Source organism: Takifugu rubripes, chromosome 3, assembly GCF_901000725.2.
Source record: "Takifugu rubripes chromosome 3, fTakRub1.2, whole genome shotgun sequence".
In the NCBI taxonomy this organism is placed as follows: Eukaryota; Metazoa; Chordata; class Actinopteri; order Tetraodontiformes; family Tetraodontidae; genus Takifugu; species Takifugu rubripes.
The window spans coordinates 306,221-326,377 of record NC_042287.1 but is presented as its reverse complement, the minus strand read 5'-3'; the positions used below and the strand labels follow the sequence as shown (position 1 = coordinate 326,377).

The 20,157-nt window shown below is 52.9% G+C and overlaps 1 protein-coding gene across 2 annotated transcripts; it reads left to right on the top strand.

The window, feature by feature from the left end:
- Nucleotides 1–8: 8 nt before the first annotated feature.
- On the top strand, nt 9–19,241 carry fgd1 (FYVE, RhoGEF and PH domain containing 1). 2 transcript variants are annotated; one of them, XM_029833471.1, is made up of 18 exons: nt 9–713; nt 9,273–9,542; nt 9,608–9,800; nt 9,872–10,550; nt 10,784–10,873; nt 10,949–11,097; nt 11,174–11,330; nt 11,413–11,551; nt 11,760–11,818; nt 12,410–12,556; nt 12,684–12,776; nt 12,880–12,959; nt 13,049–13,079; nt 13,156–13,257; nt 15,967–16,095; nt 16,315–16,473; nt 16,609–16,755; nt 16,984–19,241. In XM_029833471.1, exons 1-18 carry the CDS (start codon nt 551–553, stop codon nt 17,257–17,259), a joined length of 3,063 nt encoding a protein of 1,020 aa, XP_029689331.1. In that variant the 5' UTR covers nt 9–550; the 3' UTR covers nt 17,260–19,241. The 2 variants fall into 2 exon arrangements, with proteins under 2 accessions (XP_029689331.1, XP_029689332.1); XM_029833472.1 differs by lacking the exon at nt 9–713 and adding an exon at nt 2,848–3,628.
- Nucleotides 19,242–20,157: the final 916 nt, after the last annotated feature.

The window sequence follows — 20,157 nt, the reverse complement described above, 5'->3', positions numbered from 1 at the left end:
GAGTCACTTCGCAGCTTTGCTCACAAAAGCCAGAGGACGGAGGACGCTGGAATGAGACGGCAGCGATCAGTAGAGGATCAGCCGAGGATCCGCTGAGGATCCGCCGGGACCCAAGCGGGCAGAAAAGTGAAGAAGTTCTGGATTAGAGCCGAGGCCACAAATTCCGGATGGACGCTCCTTCAGGAGAGCGGAGCTTCTGATTGGACGTCAGCCTCTGACCTTCTGTGGGAAGGAGACTCTTTCAGTCCTCAGTGGCCGGAGGGAGGTGATGCAGAGACGCTGGACCAGGACCTGCTGCTGGACCAGGACCTGCTGACCTGGATGCTGGGACCCGTCCTGTGAGGAGCCTCTGGAGATGGAGAGCAGAGGAGCGTCGGAGGAGCCCAGGGAGCCAGCGGGCCAGGATGAGGGAGGGGAGAGGCTGACCTCTGCTTGACTTCCTCCAGTCACCACAGCAGCACCAACCAGAGGAGACGGGACTCCCGCTAAACAAGGCCTGACCTCTGACCTTCGTCCATGTGTGGTCAACACACCTGTCCTCGCCGTCGGGATGCAGTTAAACCGACCACGTAGCGCCCTGCTCGCCTTCAGCCCTCCTCCTCCTCCTTCTCCTCCCCCAGGCTCCTTCTCCAGTCACTTTAGCACCATGAGGTTCTCGTACCACCTCAGCGCCCTCTCGGGTCCAAAGCTTGGCAGTTCCCCCCACAGGACAGGTGAGTGGACTGCAGGGTCCAGACAGAGCGTTCGAATGAGACGGTCGAGTCCACGCCGCTCAGCAGGGAGCCATGAGACGGATCAGGACTGGTCCTGCTGTTGTTTAGGGGGAACACCTGGATGGAGGACTTGGTGGTCCTGGTTGGACTGGTGTGGGGACGTGTTCCCAGTAGCTGTATGAACGAGGCTTTAATGGCCAAAGGTGCTGCTGCTGCTGCTTCTCCTGGGGGGAGAACTTGGTAGAACCCGGACTCAAGGAGCCTTATCTGGTTCTTCTCAGCACTGGTTGCTACAGTGACCACACCTACCGAAGAGGGACGTGTTGGCAATGCAGAAAAATGCTGTGTGTGTGTCCAGTTGTTGTTGTTGACTGTAGTTTTGTGTAACTAGATTAGCTAAATGTGATTAGCTTAGCATTCATTCATAAGGATGTCTGTTTGTTTGTTTCTGTGTTTAAAGACTAGAAAGATTCCAGTTGCTTCACCAAACAAACCTCACAAACTTCCTCCAACAGCTTTTGTGAGTCTTCAGCAGCTGATTTTAGTGTTTGAGGCAGAAAAGATTCAAAATCCACCCTGGAGAAACGATCACATGATCCCCAGGGATTATCCACCAGAGTGTGTGTGTGTTGGTATGTGTGTTTGTGTGTGTGCGTGTTGGTGTGTGTTGGTGTGTGTGTGTGTTCATGTGTGTGTTTGTGTGTGTGTGTATGTGTGTGTGTTCAGATGAATGTTGAGCTGTGGCAGACAGAGGAGACTTTGGTAAATGTGTATATTTAGGATCAGGATCAAGGTCCAGTCTGGTTTCTGATGTTTCTCATCAAACCTGAAAAGGACCTGGAGGTGGGAAGAATCTGGTCTGATCTGGACTCTGGTCCGGTCTTGACTCTGGTCTAGCCTGGACTCTGGTCTGGTCTGGATTCTGGTCTAGCCTGCTCTCTGGTCTGGTCTTGACTCTGGTCTGGTCTTGACTCTGGTCCAGCCTGGACTCGGGTCTGGTCTTTGTTGATCCTGAGCACCATAAAGCGTGAAGAGGTTTTAGCTTCGCAGCTCATGGTTACTGGAAACACGTGAGGTTCTGCTGCTCCACGTGTCACCTTAGATATAAATGAAGGACCCCAGGTTAAAAATAGACCTCCAGTGGCACCAGGAGGGTCCTCAGAGTGGAGCAGCAACTCTGGTTGGGTTGGTTCAGGAGTCAGCTGCAGTTTGGAGTTTCTCTTCGTGGATTTTTGGACAGATGTTGAACTGTTGAGTCTTGACTTTCTTTTCCAGGAAGCTGTTATTTCTTCTGGAGCCTTTAAACTCCGGTGGTTTGTGGTTCCAGGAGTTTCCACCAGTCCTGCAGATGTTGCTCCTCTCGTATCTTCTTATAGAATTCACTGTTTGAGTCTTACTGTTGGCCAATTGTTGACCCCCCCCCCCCCCCAAATTCTTCCTGTCTCCCACTCCTCAGTCTGTGTTATTGTTAGCATTAGCATTGTTAGCGCTGGTCCCCGTGTGTGTTCCCTCCCTTTGATGTCCAGAGTTTGAAGACACTGACCCAGAGAGGGGTGCTTGTTGTCCCCTCTGGAATCCAGTGGTTGCTGGTGTGATTCCTGCCTCCCGTCAGACGCCACATAATCTGGTTTCCTGTCCCATCATGAGTCCATGAAGGAGCGAAGAGGACGAAAGCTGCTCTCATCGTCTGCTGCTGTGGGGAACAGCTGAACGCTGCCCCCCTCCCAAGCACGTTCCTCCCCTTCCCCAAAGAGCAACAGTGAGCGACCCAGTGACCCACAGAGAGACAAACTCGCTCATCCGTCCTCCGGGACATCTATGAGTGGAGACAAGAGTGTGTGTGTGTGGGGGGGGGGGGGGGGGCAGGGCAGAGGTCAGGGCTTCACCTCCACTCCTGGAGGTTGATAACAGGGTGTGTTTGTTTTCCCTTCCCTCAGACAGTGCTTGTCCTACAGTCACAGTCAGATGTGGGGGTGCTTCCAGGCCCAAGCGGGCCGGGTGGGGGGGCCTCAGCTCAGCTCCGACCCTGATGGTGGGTGGGGGGCGGGGTCTGTGTGGGTGTCTGGTACCAACAGTGAAGGGGGTGTGTTTGTTTCTGTCCCCTGAAGGACCAGCTGGGCGGTAAAGCCAGATCAGCCCTGGTCTGTTTGCTGGTCAGGGGAGCTTGTTCTGCCCCCCTGGAGCAACAGCACCGAACGGTACCCTGTCTGCGTGGACCACCCACCGAGTTGGAAACAAACAGGGCTGTGTTCCACACATCAATATCATGCTGATCGACCCAGCTCTGGTCCAGGTCTATTTCTGGCTCTGTGGAACGCCAGGACCTTCATTAGTCACGGCTCTGGGACCTGGGTCATCAAACCCGGTCACAGTGTTTGCCTTCAAACACCAGAACCTTCTGCCCTGGACACCCTTCTCCCACGGATGTCCAAATTGCAGAGGCTGCCTGTCTGCATGTAGGCTGCATGTGACGGGTGCCACATGATCAGATTTCCACGTTTCCTGTCACGCACCCCGCCCCCTTCTCTCTTATCTTAATTTGTTGTCATGGAAACGACACCTCTCTCCCTCCCTCTCTCTCTCTCCCCCCGCTCTCTCGCTCCCTCGCTCCGTCTCTGCCACCGCCCGCCGCGCGCACACCGGGCAGCCCCTCTGAGCCAAACCGAGCGGATCTAACCTACTTACTGGTGCTGGACGATCTGGCATTCGGTGCGGTCCGACAGGGTCCGAACGGTTCCGTTCGGTTCCGGTCCGCCCTCCTGTGTGTGCGCGTCGTGCGTGAGCGTGTGTGACCCGGTTTCTTCTGCGTGCTGTGGACCGGGAGAGCCGCTCTCTCCCCACACCAACATTCTCTTTAATGACCGGATTTGTGCTCTGCTGCGCGATGTACATGGACAGAAGCAGCCTGACCAGAGGTGAGTCCGCGCACGCACGCACGCACGCAGGATTTGGGGGTTATTTTGCGTAGCCGCGCGTGTACGCGAACGCGCACTTCTGCCACCTCAACGCGCATCACACGCGGCGTTTTAATTTCAGGAGAAAATTTTCAGGAATAATTCGAATAAAGCTGCTGTTGCTGGTGGGGGGAGGTTGACATTAGCGCGTCCACGGCCGCGCACGCGCACACACTGACCGACATCTCGCCGCAGTGAATGTAGGCTAGTATGGCTGCAGGATGCCGCGCCGCCAGATGTGAGAGCTGCACTCACATCACCCCCCTTCACACACGCACGCGCGCGCGCTCGGATTTAACGGTTTAACGATCATCTTCAGCAGCTTAATCTTCTGTCAGTAATACATGATTTAAACCAGATAGCTGGGAGTTTAGTCTCGCACGACCCGGTAGGGAGGTCCAAATGTTGTGTGTGTGCGCGTGCGCGTGTTTGCGCCATTTAATTCATTGCACCTTCATCTCCAGATTTTTAACGCGTGTGCCATGCGGGGTGATGTCGAGCAGCGGGATGGAGGTGGTGTTTGTGATTTGTCTCCTGCAGACAGACAGGTGGACAGACACACCCCCTGACACGCACGCGCACGCTCGCTCGCTGTGATAAATGTGGCGTCTGCAGAATGATGCTGCTGCGCCCTCACATTTGCTGACCTACAGAGCTGCAGCGTTCAGCTGCTACTCATCTGGAGACGGACACCAAAGGAGAAACCATCATGAATAACCAGGAACAGAACCAGTAGGACCAGTAACATAGAACCAGGATCAGAACCAGTCAGATCCGTTCCAGTCCTAGTAGGACCTGCTGGTCTTCACTGGGACTGGAACTGGTTCAGGTCTTCCAGAGCAGCATGAACCAGCCTCTCCTCCATCCTGATCCACCTCCTCTGAATGTCTGTCCAAAGATTCTTGAAGGGAACCGTCAGAATCAGGGAAGCAGCTGCTCCCTCACCAGCCTGAGCTCCTCCTGCTGCTCCTCTTCCTCCTCCTCCTGCTCCTCCTGCTCCTCCTCTTCCTTATTCTCGTCCTCCTTCTCCTCTTCCTCCTTTTACCGGCTGGTCTTTAACTCTTGCAGGATCTGACCACCCAGACAGTTGCTATAAGATGGTGGCAGTGAGACAGTTCAAATCAAATCAAATCAATCTTTATTTATATAGCGTCTGTTACAATCAAAATTGTTTTAAGGCGCTTTCCAGAATCCCAGGGCCTAACCCCAGACAAGCAACAGTGGCAAGGAAAAACTCCCCTTCAACAGGAAGAAACCTTGAGCAGGACCAGGCTCATGTAGGGGGACCCTACAGGGGGACCCTGCTGATGGCCGGCTGGGTAAAGAGAGAGGAGAGGGAGGGGGAGGAGGAGAGGAGAGGAGAAGGACTTTTAAAGTGTACTTTATTGACAGTGCTCTGTTCACATAAAACCAGTTAAAACCCTAACCTGTCCCTCAGAGCAGCCATGCTGCAGCCTTCATCTCCCCCTGCTCTGTTACCTTCACTAAAACCTCGTCATGTCCCCAGTGCTGTTTAAAGGCTTCCAGGTTCTCAGTGGCTTTGTAGAAGCAGAACTCCAGATTCAGGCGCACCCTCACGTTCTGCTTCCACAAAGCCACCGCGTGACATGCCGCTCCATTTTTAATCCTGTCCCTCTGAACAGAAGGAGAAGGAGAGGGAGAGGGAGAGGGAGAGGGAGAGGGAGAGGGAGAGGGAGAGGGAGAGGGAGAGGGAGAGGGAGAGGAGAGGAGAGGAGAGGAGAGGAGAGGAGAGGAGAGGAGAGGAGAGGAGAGGAGAGGAGAGGAGAGGAGAGGAGAGGAGAGGAGAGGAGAGGAGAGGAGAGGAGAGGAGAGGAGAGGAGAGGAGAGGAGAGGAGAGGAGAGGAGAGGAAACCATGACCCAGTGGGGTGACAGAGGCCTGTCAGGTGATCATGTTTCTGGACCCCGGCAGCCTTGGCCTATAGCAGCACAGCTAAATGTGACCTAATGATTAGACGACCCCCTAATTTGTCTGTCTATGATAGTAACTGGAACTGCAGAATTAGTAACAATAAGCTTTCTCAAAGAGGCAGGTTTTAAGCCTAATCTTGAAAGTAGAGATGGAGTCAGCCTCCCGTACCTGGACAGGGAGCTGGTTCCATAGCAGGGGGGCCTGGTAGCTAAATGCTCGGCCCCCCAGTTGCAGCGAGACAGTTGCTGTGAGATGGTGGCAGTAAGACAGTGGCTGTGAGACAGTTGCAGTGAGACAGTGGCTGTGAGACGGTTGCTGTGAGACAGTTGCTGTGAGACAGTTGCTGTGAGACAGTTGCTGTGAGACGGTTGCAGTGAGACAGTTGCAGTGAGACGGTTGCTGTGAGACAGTGGCTGTGAGACGTTGCTGTGAGACAGTTGCTGTGAGATGATTGCTGTGAGACAGTTGCTGTGAGACAGTTGCTGTGAGACAGTTGCAGTGAGACAGTTGCTGTGAGACAGTTGCTGTGAGATGGTGGCAGTAAGACAGTGGCTGTGAGACAGTTGCAGTGAGACAGTGGCAGTGAGACGGTTGCAGTGAGACAGTTGCTGTGAGACAGTTGCTGTGAGACGGTTGCTGTGAGACAGTGGCTGTGAGACGTTGCTGTGAGACAGTTGCTGTGAGATGATTGCTGTGAGACGGTTGCAGTGAGACGGTGGCAGTGAGGCGGTGGCAGTGAGACGGTTGCAGTGAGACGGTTGCTGTGAGACGGTTGCTGTGAGACAGTTGCTGTGAGACAGTTGGAGTGAGACAGTTGCTGTGAGACAGTTGCTGTGAGACAGTTGCTGTGAGACAGTTGGAGTGAGACAGTGGCTGTGAGACAGTTGGAGTGAGACAGTTGGAGTGAGACAGTTGCTGTGAGACAGTTGCAGTGAGACAGTTGCTGTGAGACAGTTGGAGTGAGACAGTTGCTGTGAGACAGTGGCTGTGAGACGGTTGCAGTGAGACGGTTGTTATGAGACAGTTCCAGTGAGACGGTGGCAGTGAGACGGTGGCAGTGAGGCGGTGGCAGTGAGACGGTTGCAGTGAGACGGTTGCTGTGAGGCGGTTGCTGTGAGACAGTTGCTGTGAGACAGTTGCTGTGAGACGGTTGCTGTGAGCCAGTTGCTGTGAGCCAGTTGCAGTGAGACAGTTGGAGTGAGACAGTTGGAGTGAGACGGTTGCTGTGAGACGGTTGCTGTGAGCCAGTTGCAGTGAGACAGTTGGAGTGAGACAGTTGGAGTGAGACAGTTGGAGTGAGACGGTTGCTGTGAGACGGTTGCTGTGAGCCAGTTGCTGTGAGATGGTTGTTGTGAGACAGTTGCAGTGAGACAGTGGCTGTGAGACGGTTCTAATATTAATCTACAGGATTTTTGATGCGTTTGGTGCATCTGAGAACGTCTCTGCTGTCTGCAATACAAAACGTGTGTGTGTGCGTGCGTGCGTGCGTGCGTGCCTGTGTGTGTGTGTGTGTGTGTGTGTGTGTGCGCGCCTGTGTGTGTGCGTGCATGCGTGCGTGCCTGTGTGTGTGTGTGTGTGCGCACCTGTGTGTGTGTGTGTGTGCGTCCGTCCGTGTGACTGCGTCCGTGTGTGTGTGTGTGTGTGTGTGTGTGTGTGTGTGTGTGTGTGTGTGTGTGTGTGTGAGTGCGCGTGTGTGTGCGTGTGCACAGTGGTCCTGCAGCAGCTGAATCACAAATGTTATTAAAGGCAGAGTCTCAGATCTTGGTCTATTAGCTTAGCATTAGCATCAGCTCCGGTGCTATTTCTAGCTTCCATGTAGCTGCACCACCAACATTCAACCTTCTGCATGATTCATTTTTTAGCAAAGGTGACGAAGGAGTGGTGTGTGTTGCCAGTGTCCTCACTGGTGCTGGCGACCCGTCCACAGGGCTCCGACCCAGATGGTCTCGTCTGGACGTCCATCAGGCTTTGGTCCAGTTTGGTCTCTGAAAAGAATCTGAAGCTTTTGATGTCAAACATGTGACTCAAACACAGGAAGTCATCTGTCAGTAACAGTTGCTGCTCAAGCTGTGATTTACATCACAGCAACACACACACACACACACACATCTGCTTTCAATGAGCCTGTTCTCATGACCTCTTCCATCATCTGCATGAATGGGTTGTAGCTTCTCTCGTGTTTGTGTTGTTTGTGTGTTTGTGTTGTGTCTTTTCCCCGTTTCTCTGGTGCAGAGAAACCTCTGAACGTGACCTTTGACCCAACCTTCCAGGTTCCAGGTGCTGAACGTTGGATCAGTAAAGATGCATCCCAGAATGCTGCATTGCAGGAATAAATGTTTTATTCATTAGAGTAGAAACCAGAGTGCTGCTGCTGGAGTTGTGAGTTCACCACGGCGGGCCTTTGCTTTATAGACCTGGGCCCGCTGGACCGGCTCTGTGAAGGTGAACCTCTTTATAGACCTGGGCCCGCTGGACCGGCTCTGAGAAGGGGAACCTCCTTATAGACCTGGGCCCGCTGGACCGACTCTGAGAAGGGGAACCTCCTTATAGACCTGGGCCCGCTGGACCGGCTCTGAGAAGGGGAACCTCTTTATAGACCTGGGCCCGCTGGACCGGCTCTGAGAAGGTTTCGACTCCAAAGAACCAGAGTTCCACCTCTGTCTTCTGGTTGAGAACCTTCTGATCAGCTGCAGCCTCAGCTCAGTCCGCCAAAGGTTAAAGGTCAGCTCAGCTCCTGAAGGCTTGAACAAGCCCTTTGGGTCCTTCTGGACGGCTCCTTCTGGACGTCTCCTGGGCTATCTGGGTGTGTTCTCCACCCTCCTGTAGGGCTGGAGCTGGTGGGTTTGGAAGGAGAAGCTCAGTTATGCCACATTTCAACAGTTGAAACAAAACAAGCACGGCGACAGGATCCCTGAGTGGTTCATGTGCAGGTCACCAGATCACGAGACGCACCACTGGAGGTGCGATGAGTCTTAGGCTGGTGTGGTTGTGTGAAGGCCTGAAGGAGCCGCAGGCGTACGGCTCCAACATGAGGCAGCTCTGGCTTGTTTTCAAAACATCTGATCTGGGTTCCAGATTCTGTCCAATCAACTGCTAGGAAGCAGCCAATCAGCAACCAGGAAGCAGCCACAGAGCTGCCAGGAAGCAGCCAATCAGCAACCAGGAAGCAGCCACGGCAGCTGCAACAAACCACAAGAATCTCCATGTGCAGTTTATTTCTGTCTTGTCTTGAGACCTCATGTGGAAGCTATTAGCTGGTGTGTGTGTGTGCACGTGTGTGTGTGTCTGTGTGCTTTCCCTTAAATCAGCTGATTTAACTCTCCAAACCAGCCTCATCTGTGGACCTCAGTCCTGCCGAAACCTGATCTCACTGATGTGTCATCTTCATCTTCGAGGTTAAGATGATTGTAAAGGTCCAGCTAAACCCAGGAACTTCCTGGTACCAGGATCTGAAGCAGGACCTGAAGCAGGACCTGAAGCAGGACCTGTCTGTTGTTGGTGCAGAATAGACCACTGAAATATCCCATAATTGTGCTCTGTCCTCCACAAAGGCTATTTCTTTGTTTTTAAAACCATATTTGCTCTGTTCAACATCAGTGAATGCAGTGAGGCTCAGACTTTGGGGGCGTGGCCTCAGCACCATGTGATCAGCAGTCTGACCTTTCCCCCCTCAGGTCCCTCCTCCTCTTCCTCCTCAAGTCCCAGCTTGCTGGCTAAGAGTCTCAGCCTGGAGCCTCCCTGCTCCCCATGTGTCCACCAGGAGGTCCTGGAGACGGATGAGCAGCAGCAGCCTGGTTCTGAACCGGGGCCCAGCTCCTCCCCTGGTCCTGCCTCCCTGGAGGGGCGCTGTGGCCCAGGAAGTGACACGGGACCGCTGGAGCTGCCTGCTGCCACCACCACTCCCCCCAGCAGGAGACCGCCGCTGCCAGGACCAAAGCCTCAAAGTAAGACCCTTCTCTGTGTGTGTGTGTGTGTGTGTGTGACATTAAGAGGTTTTTATGTTGCACAGTTCCACCCAAGCCCGCCCATCTGCAGCAACAGGCATCCAGACCACGTTTACGGGCTCCAGACAAACCGCAGCCCCCTCCACCGCCCTGCAGACCCCTGCCGGCTGACCCCAGAGGAGTCCGGACTCCGCCCACGCACGGCGACGGCACCGCATCCCCCACCTGCGTCCTGTCCCTGATTGAGAAGTTTGAGCGGTGAGTTGTGATGGTGGGATGGTGGCGTAAACGAGGGGCGTTGACTCGATGGCGTCTCCGTGTCCCTGCAGTGAGCAGCTCATCGTGGTCCCTGACATCACGGGCGGCTCTCTCTGTCCCCGGCTCCCCGAACTTGCCTCCTCCCGTCCCTCCTCTCCGCCAACGCCAGGGTCCGACGAGGACACCTCCCAACTCAAAGGCCATGATGACCTCACCAAGAGGAGCGAGGCGGGGCATCCGCAGATCGGCCTCCGCGGCGAAGACAACGACGCCGACGAGTTGGCGTCGGCGTGCTGCGACGACCTCACTCAAAAGCGTCTGTCTATGGAGTCCGGTTACAGTGCCTCGGAGAAGCACTCGGAGGATGACGCGGTTGCCGTGGAGATGAGGGAGCCGCTGCTGGACCAGTCGGAGCGTCTGTCCCTCCCCTCCTCACAGACTGACGGGAAACTGGCCAACCGCGACAGCGGCATCGACAGCATCAGCTCGCCGTCGCACAGCGAGGAGCTGTGCTTTGCCAGTGTGGACGACGGGGGTGTGGCCTATCCCTGCAGCCCTGCCCTCATCCCACGCCGCTCCAGCTCAGCATCCTATGCAGGCGAGGGAGGGGAGGGGGAGGAGCTTGCTCAGGGGGGGGTGCGTAGGAGGAGGGAGTACTCCGAGGATGGAGACAGTGACCTGGAGGAGGAGGAGGTGGAGCTGACGCTGGTGCTGCCCCCGACCAAAGCAGACAGACAGGACTCCGCCGAGGTGAGCGCCGTTCGCACCCCCGTAGATCCACTTTTCTCTGGAGTAGGAGGGGCTTCTTTCACAACTTCCTGTTTTAAACCAACACTCTAATCCACACGCTAGCACGCTAACACGCTAACCGAACGTTTAGCCATTTCCCTGCAGCAGAACGAGGGGCCTCCTGCCTGGTAGGGGGGCGGGGCTGCACTGTGCAGCACCAGTTGTGTCAACGCTGGCTGTGTGTTTGTGTGCAGTTGTCTGTCCAGCAGAGGGTCTTTAACATCGCCAACGAGCTGCTGCACACGGAGATCACTTATGTGTCTAAGCTCCACCTTCTGGACCAGGTAGAACCCCCCAGGACCCCACATTGCAGGGTTTTGTTGACACCTGTGATCACTGTTTGCTGCTCCTCCCTGCAGGTTTTCTGCGCCAGACTCCTGGAGGAGGCACGCTCTCGCTCCTCCTTTCCCTGCGACGTGGTCCAGGGGATCTTCTCTAACATCTGCTCCATCTACTGTTTCCACCAGCAGTTCCTGCTGCCGGCGCTGCAGAAGAGGATGGAGGAATGGTGAGGATGCCCCCCCCTCCTGGCCGGGGCGGGCTCTGGTGATGATGATGATGATGATGATGATGGTTGTCTGCAGGGACTCGAACCCACGCATTGGAGACATTCTGCAGAAGCTGGCTCCTTTCCTAAAGATGTACGGAGAGTACGTCAAAAACTTCGACCGGGCCATGGAGCTGGTAAACACCTGGATGGAGCGGTCCGCCCAGTTCAAGCTCATCGTCCAGGAAATCCAGGTGTGGAAGGGGCGTGGTCAGGCATCACCTGTGGTGCTGCCGTGTGTTCACCTGTGTTGTTGTTGTGCTGGCGCCTGTGCAGAGGGAGGAGCGCTGCGGCAACCTGACGCTGCAGCACCACATGCTGGAACCCGTTCAGAGGATTCCTCGCTACGAGCTGCTGCTCAAAGATTACCTGCACCGGCTGCCCGAGGATGCCCCCGACCACCGGGACGCTCAGAGTGCGTAAACACCACCACAAATGCGTCCCGGTTCCTCCGTCACCTCTGGAGAAGAACGCAGATGTTTGATTGGTTAACATGCAGCTGTAGGACAGGACAGCCACATTTAACACTGGGCTGCAACCTCACACTTTTGTTAGCTTCACAGCCTCAAGTCCAGGTTTTTTGTCCCCTAACGTCCCCTGATTGGTGTCTCGTTGCCCTGCAGAGTCTCTGGAACTGATCGCTACCGCGGCAGAACACTCCAACGCTGCCATCAGGAAGATGGTGAGAGACGTTCACACCCTGAGCCTGGTGGTGACGGTGGTTGGCCACAGAGACCGGCAGGCCACACACACACACGCACACACACGCACACACACGCACACACACGCACACACACACACACACACACACACACACACACACACATGTGCGCGCGCACGTGCCAGTGCATGCAGGCTGACTGGTGGTGGAACCACATCAGATGCCGTCAGCTGGTCATTAAATCCTCCCTCGTCTGTAATCTCGCTGCTGCTTCTTGAGGCGTCTGAACTTGGTCACCAACATCTTATTAAATATGTCAGATCAAAGAGATCAGTGCAGCTTTTCCTTTGATGATCCTCCTCGTGCTCTTTGGAATAGAAGCATGTGGGAAAACTGCAGTCAGCAGCACAGTGTAATAGAGTCATAGTCCAGTTATAACACTGTTTATTACACTCGCCTTTGTTACGATATTCCCTCTCAGATCGTCTGTAGCGCTCACAGTTCTGCTAACGGTTCTGCTAACTGTTCTGCTAATGGTTCTGCTAACGGACATTTAAAAGTCTTGCTAATGTTGTGGGAGAATTCGCTGACATCTGTTGGGCCGTCTGTCAGGAGCGGATGAGGAAGTTGCTGAAGGTCTACGAGCTGTTGGGAGGAGAAGAAGACATCGTTAACCCGACAAACGAGCTCATCAAAGAAGGACACATCCTGAAACTGTCCAACAAGAACGGGACATCACAGGACAGATACCTCATACTGGTACTGCTCTGGTTCTTCCCCTCTACACTGTTGTCTCCTGCTGAGCGGGTGCTAACGCTGTCTGTCTGTCTGTCTGTCTGTCTGTCTGTCTGTCTGTCTGTCTGTCTGTCTGTCTGTCTGTCCACAGTTTAACGATCGCTTGCTGTACTGTGTACCAAAGCTGCGTCTGATTGGTCAGAAGTACGGCGTCCGTGCTCGCATAGACGTGGATGGCATGGAGGTGAGACACCATGGAGCGAGCGCCTGTAATAAGCCACGGCTGTAATAAGCTGTGCCTGTAATAACACTCTCAAACTTCGGCTGGTCTGTGCGTCTGTGTCCAGCTCAAAGAGACCAGCAGTGTGGCGGTTCCCAGGACCTTCCTGGTGTCTGGAAAGCAGAGATCCCTGGAGCTGCAGGCCAGGTCCGAACACACTCACTAACATGGCACGGCCATCTCCTAAGTCAGCTGCTTTGGGTTTCCTGTCTAATTTTCTGCCTTTGTTTCTGTAGGACAGAGGAGGAGAAGAAGGACTGGATACAGGTGTGTAGGGGTGAGTCTTCACCTCCTTCCCAGCTGGAGCTGCTCCTTCAGCCTGTTTTGGGTGTTTTGTGTTCAGGCCATCCAGGCGACCATCCAGAGACACGAGCAGACGGTGGAGAGCTTCAGACAGCTGACCTGTTCGCTGCGAGACGAAGAATCTACGCCGCCTCACTCCCCGGTAACCCTAACCCTAACCCTAACCTGGTAACGCCACCCTAACCCAGGCCAAAATGATGACAGGGGTGCCAAAAGTCGACGCTGACTGCCAGCCCTAACCCTAACCCCCCCTAACCCTAACCTACCCTCTCTGAGCCTCCTACCTCCCCACAAACATCAGGGGGGCCTGCATTGTATGATCATCAGCCCCAGAGCACCAGCACACCTACTAACTCAAACCTAACTTGCCCCTTTTCCCCTTGGCCCGTCTCTTTCATCCCCTCCAGCCAATTCTCCAGAGCCAGGAGACAATTGCCCATCTCTACTCCGTAGCCCTCTCAACATTCAATAATCCCCAGTAAAACCACCTACAGGCCAAATTACCACAGGCCCAACCGCAAAATTCAGGACTGGGTCTTTAAAAGCAGAAGAGCATTCCTCATCCTGGGTGACTCCAACGTTTATCACATCCCTGAATAGATCAATCCAGACATACAAATAGACAGTTAACCAGGAGCAAATGCCTATCATTTCCTAAAAGTCTGTGAAAAGTCCTCCTCCAACCCTGATACCCAAGTTGTAATCTTTGCTGTGGGAATTAACAACAAAGACCAGGACCCTAGAAAAACCACAATCAAACAATTAAAGGGATTATTCCATACTGCTGAGCGGACCTTCCCCAATGCACAAGCCTACTTTCCCTTTCTCAACTATTCACCTCAGCTAACACAGCCACAACGGGACAACCTGAAACTAATCAACAATACCATGACAACATATTACCCAATATTGTTTGAAATCCCACATGACACTTTCATTACAGCAAATGACAACATCCAGTGGACCCCCACAACAGCAAAACTCATATTTGATAACTGGTGCAGACAACTGAATCTATGACACCCCCTAAAACAAAACCATTTCCAAGCACGGATCATAATCTCAACCCCAATCCTACCTCTTTCTCCAATCCTAACCCTAACCTCAACCCTAAATCCACTCCTGACCCTAAATTTACGGCACCCTCTAACCCTAACCCTCTAACCCTAACCCTAACCCCTAACCCTAACCATAACCTCAACCCTAAATCCACTCCTGATCCTAACCCTTCTTCCAATCCTACTGCTTCTTCTAATCCCACCCCCTTTCCCACCCCTAACCCTAACTCCACTCCTAACCCTAAACCTATGGCTTCCTCAAAACCTAACCCTCACCCTAAACCCTAACCCTGGCGGGTGATTCTGCTCTTTCCCCTAACCCTAACCGGGACTGGTCTCTTCCAATCAGTAGGCCAGTGCAAAATAGTTTAATCTAAAACCCTGAACCCTAACCCCAGTCTGATAATGCCACCCTAACCCTTAACCTAACCTGGTAACGCCACACTGAACCCTAATCCTAACTCCAACCCTAACCCTAACCTGGTAATGCCACCCTAACCCTTAACCCAGTGCTTCTCAATTATTTTGTGTTACGCCCCCCCCAGGAAGAAGAAAACATTTTGCGCCCCCCCCCCCCCCCCCTCCCGCCGTGACTATAATTAGTATCATTTGTCTATGAAATTGTTATAAGTACACCTCTGCATAACATTGTATCCTTATTAATATTAAAGAAAACAAAAAAAGAAAGAAATATAGACCAAAGCGGGATGATTGTTGCCAATATTCGGCACGTTTTTGCCGAAAAAACTCAAGCGGCTGATCAGCGTGACTGGGGTGTAATGTCTTTAAGTGACGCCTTCATTTATTTGGCTTCATGCTGTCCTGCCAACATTTTTAGACACAGTAAAGACACCGGTCTTTCCTCGTCTCCCACCGTAGTCGCAGTGAAGCCAAGCACTATATATGCTTCGTCATATTTCCTCGTCTTAGCTTTCGGGAGACTTTCGTATGTCTCATTATCTCCGTCTCTCTCCGCCTTTCTTTTCATCACTGTTAAGTATTTTTTCATGCTGTCTCTTGGTGGTTTGTTCACTGCACTTCCTATCTCTTGCTCTGTGGTGTGTGCGCGCGCGATGTGCAATTACACTTTATTCTAGTATGGCAAAAAAAACCAAAAACATGTTCTCTGGGGTCACACGCACCCCCCCTGGCATGGCACCCCTGGGGGGGCGCGCCCCACTATTTGAGAAGCGCTGCCTTAACCTAACCTGGTAACGCCACCCTTAACTCTAATCCTAATCCTAACCCCAACCCTAACCCTAACCTGGTAACGCCACCCTAACCCTAACCTGGTAATGCCACCCTTACCCTAACCTGGTAATGCCACCCTAACCCTTAACCTAACCTGGTAACGCCACCCTGAACTCTAATCCTAATCCTAACCCCAACCCTAACCCTAACCTGGTAACGCCACCCTAACCCGAACCTGGTAATGCCACCCTAACCCTAACCTGGTAATGCCACCCTAACCCTTAACCTAACCTGGTAACGCCACCCTGAACTCTAATCCTAACCCCAACCCTAACCCTAACCTGGTAATGCAACCCTAACCCTAACCTGGTAAACCTGGTAACCCCACCCCTAACCCTAACCTGGTAATGCCACCCTAACCCTAACCTGGTAATGCCACCCTAACCCTTAACCTAACCTGGTAACACCACCCTAACCCTAACCCTAACCTGGTAATGCCACCCTAACCCTAACCTGGTAACGCCACCCTAACCCTAACCCTAACCTGTCCCAGGGTTCTGGCTGCTGAATTCTAATGCTTGCTGACTGTTCTGCCCCCCCAGAGCTGTGTGGAGTTGGGCAAGAGAGCTCCGACTCCCATCAGGGAGAAGGAAGTTACGCTGTGTATGAAGTGTCAGGAGCCGTTCAACTCCATCACCAAGAGGAGGCACCACTGTAAAGCCTGTGGACACGTACGTGCACCCCCATCACACCCGCAGTTACAGTCAGCGCATGCTGCATCCAGCCACCAGGGGGACATTTCTTCACCTTTGTATTTGTAAACAGGATGAAGGCAGCCGGATGACTTTATTATGGTTGAGTTAGCGTCAGATCAGTGCTACAGCAACATGAGAACACAAACTGCTTCTGACGTTTGCGCTAGTTTCACCATCTGTTCCTCTCAAACCCAGGTGGTTTGTGGGAAATGCTCAGAGTTCCGAGCACGTCTGTCGTACGACAACAACCGAACCAACCGCGTCTGCGTGGACTGCTACGCCATGCTGGTGGGAGTATCGCCCTCCCCCGGCACACTAACCAGCAGTACCACTAGGAGGCGCTCCATCCTGGAGGTCAGTGGGACATCCCTGTGGGCTCAACTATTCATTCTGGATAGGACTGATCTTCTTTATTCAGTTTCCCAGCCAATGACTCAACTAGGCTAATGCTAGCATGCTCCTCACAGTTCCGCTTGTGTCTGTCTGTAGAAACAGGCATCCCTGGCAGCAGAGAACAGCGTGATCTGCTCCTTCCTCCACCACATGGAGAAAGGAGCAGGGCGGGGCTGGCAGAAGGCCTGGTTCGTCGTCCCCGACAACGAGCCGCTCGTGCTCTACATCTATGGAGCCCCACAGGTACGACAGGGACACGCACGGCGGTTCAATCTAGGATCCTGGAATATTCTGTGAAATCTTGTGTAGCTTCTCTTTCAGCACCAAAGAACTTTTTTAGCTCCACCAATGAGTTAGGCTAGTAGGCTAAGACTTTAGCTTTGCTAGCCACTGTTACTTCTTTGTCGTGTGCTCTTCTGCTTCATTTTCACTTGTTAACATTTGTTAACTTTCTGCATTTTTTTCATCCAGGATGTGAAAGCGCAGCGCAGCGTGCCTCTGATCGGCTTCGACGTCTCCCTCCCTGAGCCGTGTGATCGCCTGGAGCGGCGGCACGCCTTCAAGATCTCCCAGAGCCACCTTACGCTGTTCTTCAGCGCGGACGCCGAGGAACTGCAGCAGCGATGGATGGACATCCTGTCAAGGGCCGGGAGGGGGGAGGAGCATCCCGTACACCGGCCAATCGTGGAGAGTCTGGAGGAGGAGGCGGAGGAGCTGGCCACTGCAGCAGACGGAGACGACACGTGATACGACACGTGATGCGGCACAACATCAAAGGATGACGGAGAAGATCGACCATCCCAAAAACATCCATCCATTCATCAGTAGTTCCCACACACATACAAACACACCTATTTGTGAGGTCCGTCTGCATGAATTCCCCCGTATAGCATCCAAAATGGCGTCTCTCATCTTTCATCTGTGCTGTAGCGTGTTGCGGTGGGCGGAGCCTCTTCTCCCATCGCCGTTTCTCACGGGAAGCCTTCCTGAAGATGGAATCGCAGCGCTAGCAGTAAGTCCCAAATCACCTGATGTGAGTCAGGGTCCGGAAGATCTGAGCTCATCATGGCGGCTCTTTGATTGGACGTTTCCTGGAATACAACGAACGGCGAAGCACATTTCCAGACTCTCCGACTCTCCAAAGCAGCAAATTCCAGATCAGAAGAGGTCAGAGAGGGTTCGAGAGGACGGGCTGAGCGGGTACCCTTCAGTTCTTCTTTAGATGAGCAGCTGACAGGTGTGCGGAGCATCCCATCACAGAGCTTCGACCTCTGACCTCTCTTGGGAGCCATCTTCCATGTGTCCCACCAAGAGTGGAACAGATTCACACGGACATGGGAGCAACACAATGGTCACGGTTCAGCTGAGGAACGAGACCCTGTTTTTAAGACAGACGTTCACCAGCCCAGAGGGGATTTTTGACAAAGGAAACGCAGCGAGAAAATGCACTTCAAGAAAGAATTTATGATAATAAAGTTTAGTTAGTTTTATTCCTAATCCCAAATTTCCCCTGGAAAAGAAACCTCTTGGCAGATTTCATTCTGAGCCTCAGCGGGCTGTTGTGGAGGCACTACATTACCCAGAAGCCTCTGCTCTGAGGCGTGGTCACATGACCTCCCAGGTCTGCAGGGCCCATTCTTACCACACTATACATATTATTTAATAATATATGGATATTCTATATGATATTAGTGATATTTCACTGTCAGATGTGAAAATATTGTTGTGAAAGTGAAGATTTATTCAGTCTCATCTTTGAAAAAAGACAAAAACTTCAGATTTGCTTCACTATGAAACAGGAAGTGGCGTCAGGCGACGACAGGAAACAGGAAGTGGTGTCAGGCGACTTCAAATCACATTTGTCTTCAGTTGGGTGTGGTCTCTCTGTCTCAATATCATCATTTTAGAGACAAATCATTCATCTTTTCCGCCTCAGGTCCACTTCCGCAGTGATTGGTTGTAATCTGGCTTCAGATTTATTTTCTGTTTTCACACTGAGGAAAAAGTTTGTGGGTCAGAAGGTCCGAAGGAGGCCCAAGAACAAGAATCCAACACAAACCATCTGAACCCAAATGGAAAAAAAGACTTTTGCTGTTTTTCGTCCTCTTCCAGTGGTAAAATATCGGGGAAAAAACCAAAACTTTTGGATAAAGTGTTTTGATAGTGGAGAAAATCAACTGTTACTGTTATTACTGTGTTATTATTCAGATGAGCTCAAGAGGCAGACTTCCTGTTGGTGACTTCAGTGTCTAGAATTCTGGGTTGTCTTTTAGATGTTGGAAAAGAACCACAAAGAATCAGAGTTTTGTAAATATAATTTATTGTCCTGTGGCCCTTCGGTCATGTGACCGTGCCAAGGTCAAAGGTCAACGCACAGCTGGAATGGCACAGACAGTCAGGGTTGTGGTGGTGGCGGCGTGGTGGTCCTGATGAACAGGGATGGAGGTGAAGGACCTTCTCTGTCCACGAGCCACGTTGGTTTCACCTTGGCTCCTAATGTCAAAGGTCATTGGTGCGCTCGAGAATGAGGAGACCCCCCCCCACGATGAATCAAACTAAAACTGAGCTGTGTCATCGTGAAGAAGCTGAGAAAACCACTTTCAGAAAATGTGTGTGTGTGTGTAAAGCTGTGTTCTCCTCCCTCCTCCCCTCCTCTCTCCTCTCCTCTCCCCTCCTCCCCTCCCCCTCCTCCTCTCCTCTCCTCTCTTCTCTCCTCCCCTCTCCTTCCCTCTTCCTCTCCTCTCCTCCTCTCTCCTCTCTTCTCCTCTTCTCTCCTCTCCTCTCCCCTCCTCTCCTCTCCTCTCCTCTCCTCTCCTCTCTCCTCCTCCTCTCCTCTCCTCCTCCTCCTCCTACCCTCCTCTCCTTTCCCCTCCTCTCTTTCTCCTCCCCCTCCTTCTCCTCCTCCTTCCCTCCTCTGGCCAGTAACTCAGCATTGCAGCTCCCATCATCACCAGTCACACCAGAGGGGCTCTGACCAGGACCTTACTGGTCCTGACTGGCACCTGAAGTGGTTGACCAGTGGGCTGTTACGTCTGTGTGCACTTTCTCTCCACATGCCAAAGCTCTAGAGCGTATTGAAGTGTTATTATGGGCTGTTTTCCACGTGACTCCTGAGTTTGAGCTGGTTCTAATCAAAGGTGAGTGTGATCAGATCATTGAATAACTTATTCAAGTGGAACCTTGCAGTCCTTACGTTTACTTTAGCACGTGCACGAGTCCACATGTTTTGCCTACGTTCTACGGCTGTGGTGAGTTCCCAACACTCACGTGCACACGTGCACCCAGCAGAACAGAGCATTCTTCAGCTGAATATCAGCAGGCCTCAGTAGGAATGCAGTGGTTTTCAGGCTGAATGTGCTGGACAGGACCACACACACACACACACACACACACAGCCCGGTTTTCAGCACCCAACAGGTCCCTCTCAGGTTCTGACCACTCCTCAACTGCAGCAGCTTCCTGTCACGGCCGGTTCAGTCGTGGCGGTGCTGCTGGTGTTTCTGTCCTTGCACTTTGCCTTTATTTCTGCGCTCGCGTGTGCCAAATCTCCGTGTGTGTCGGCGTTTGACAGCAGCTGCAGTCTTCTATTTGACATTTTCCACCCAAAGCTGTGTGTTTTTATCTTCCTGTCCTGAAATGATGTTG

What these genes read in the sequence shown, in the direction of transcription:
- fgd1 (XM_029833471.1), top strand. Translation starts at nt 551, where the DNA reads ATGCAGTTAAACCGACCACGTAGCGCCCTGCTCGCCTTCAGCCCTCCT. An exon ending in CGACCACCGGGACGCTCAGA is followed by an intron (nt 11,552 to 11,759) that starts GTGCGTAAACAC and finishes GTTGCCCTGCAG; the next exon opens with AGTCTCTGGAACTGATCGCT. An exon ending in ACTGTAAAGCCTGTGGACAC is followed by an intron (nt 16,096 to 16,314) that starts GTACGTGCACCC and finishes TCTCAAACCCAG; the next exon opens with GTGGTTTGTGGGAAATGCTC.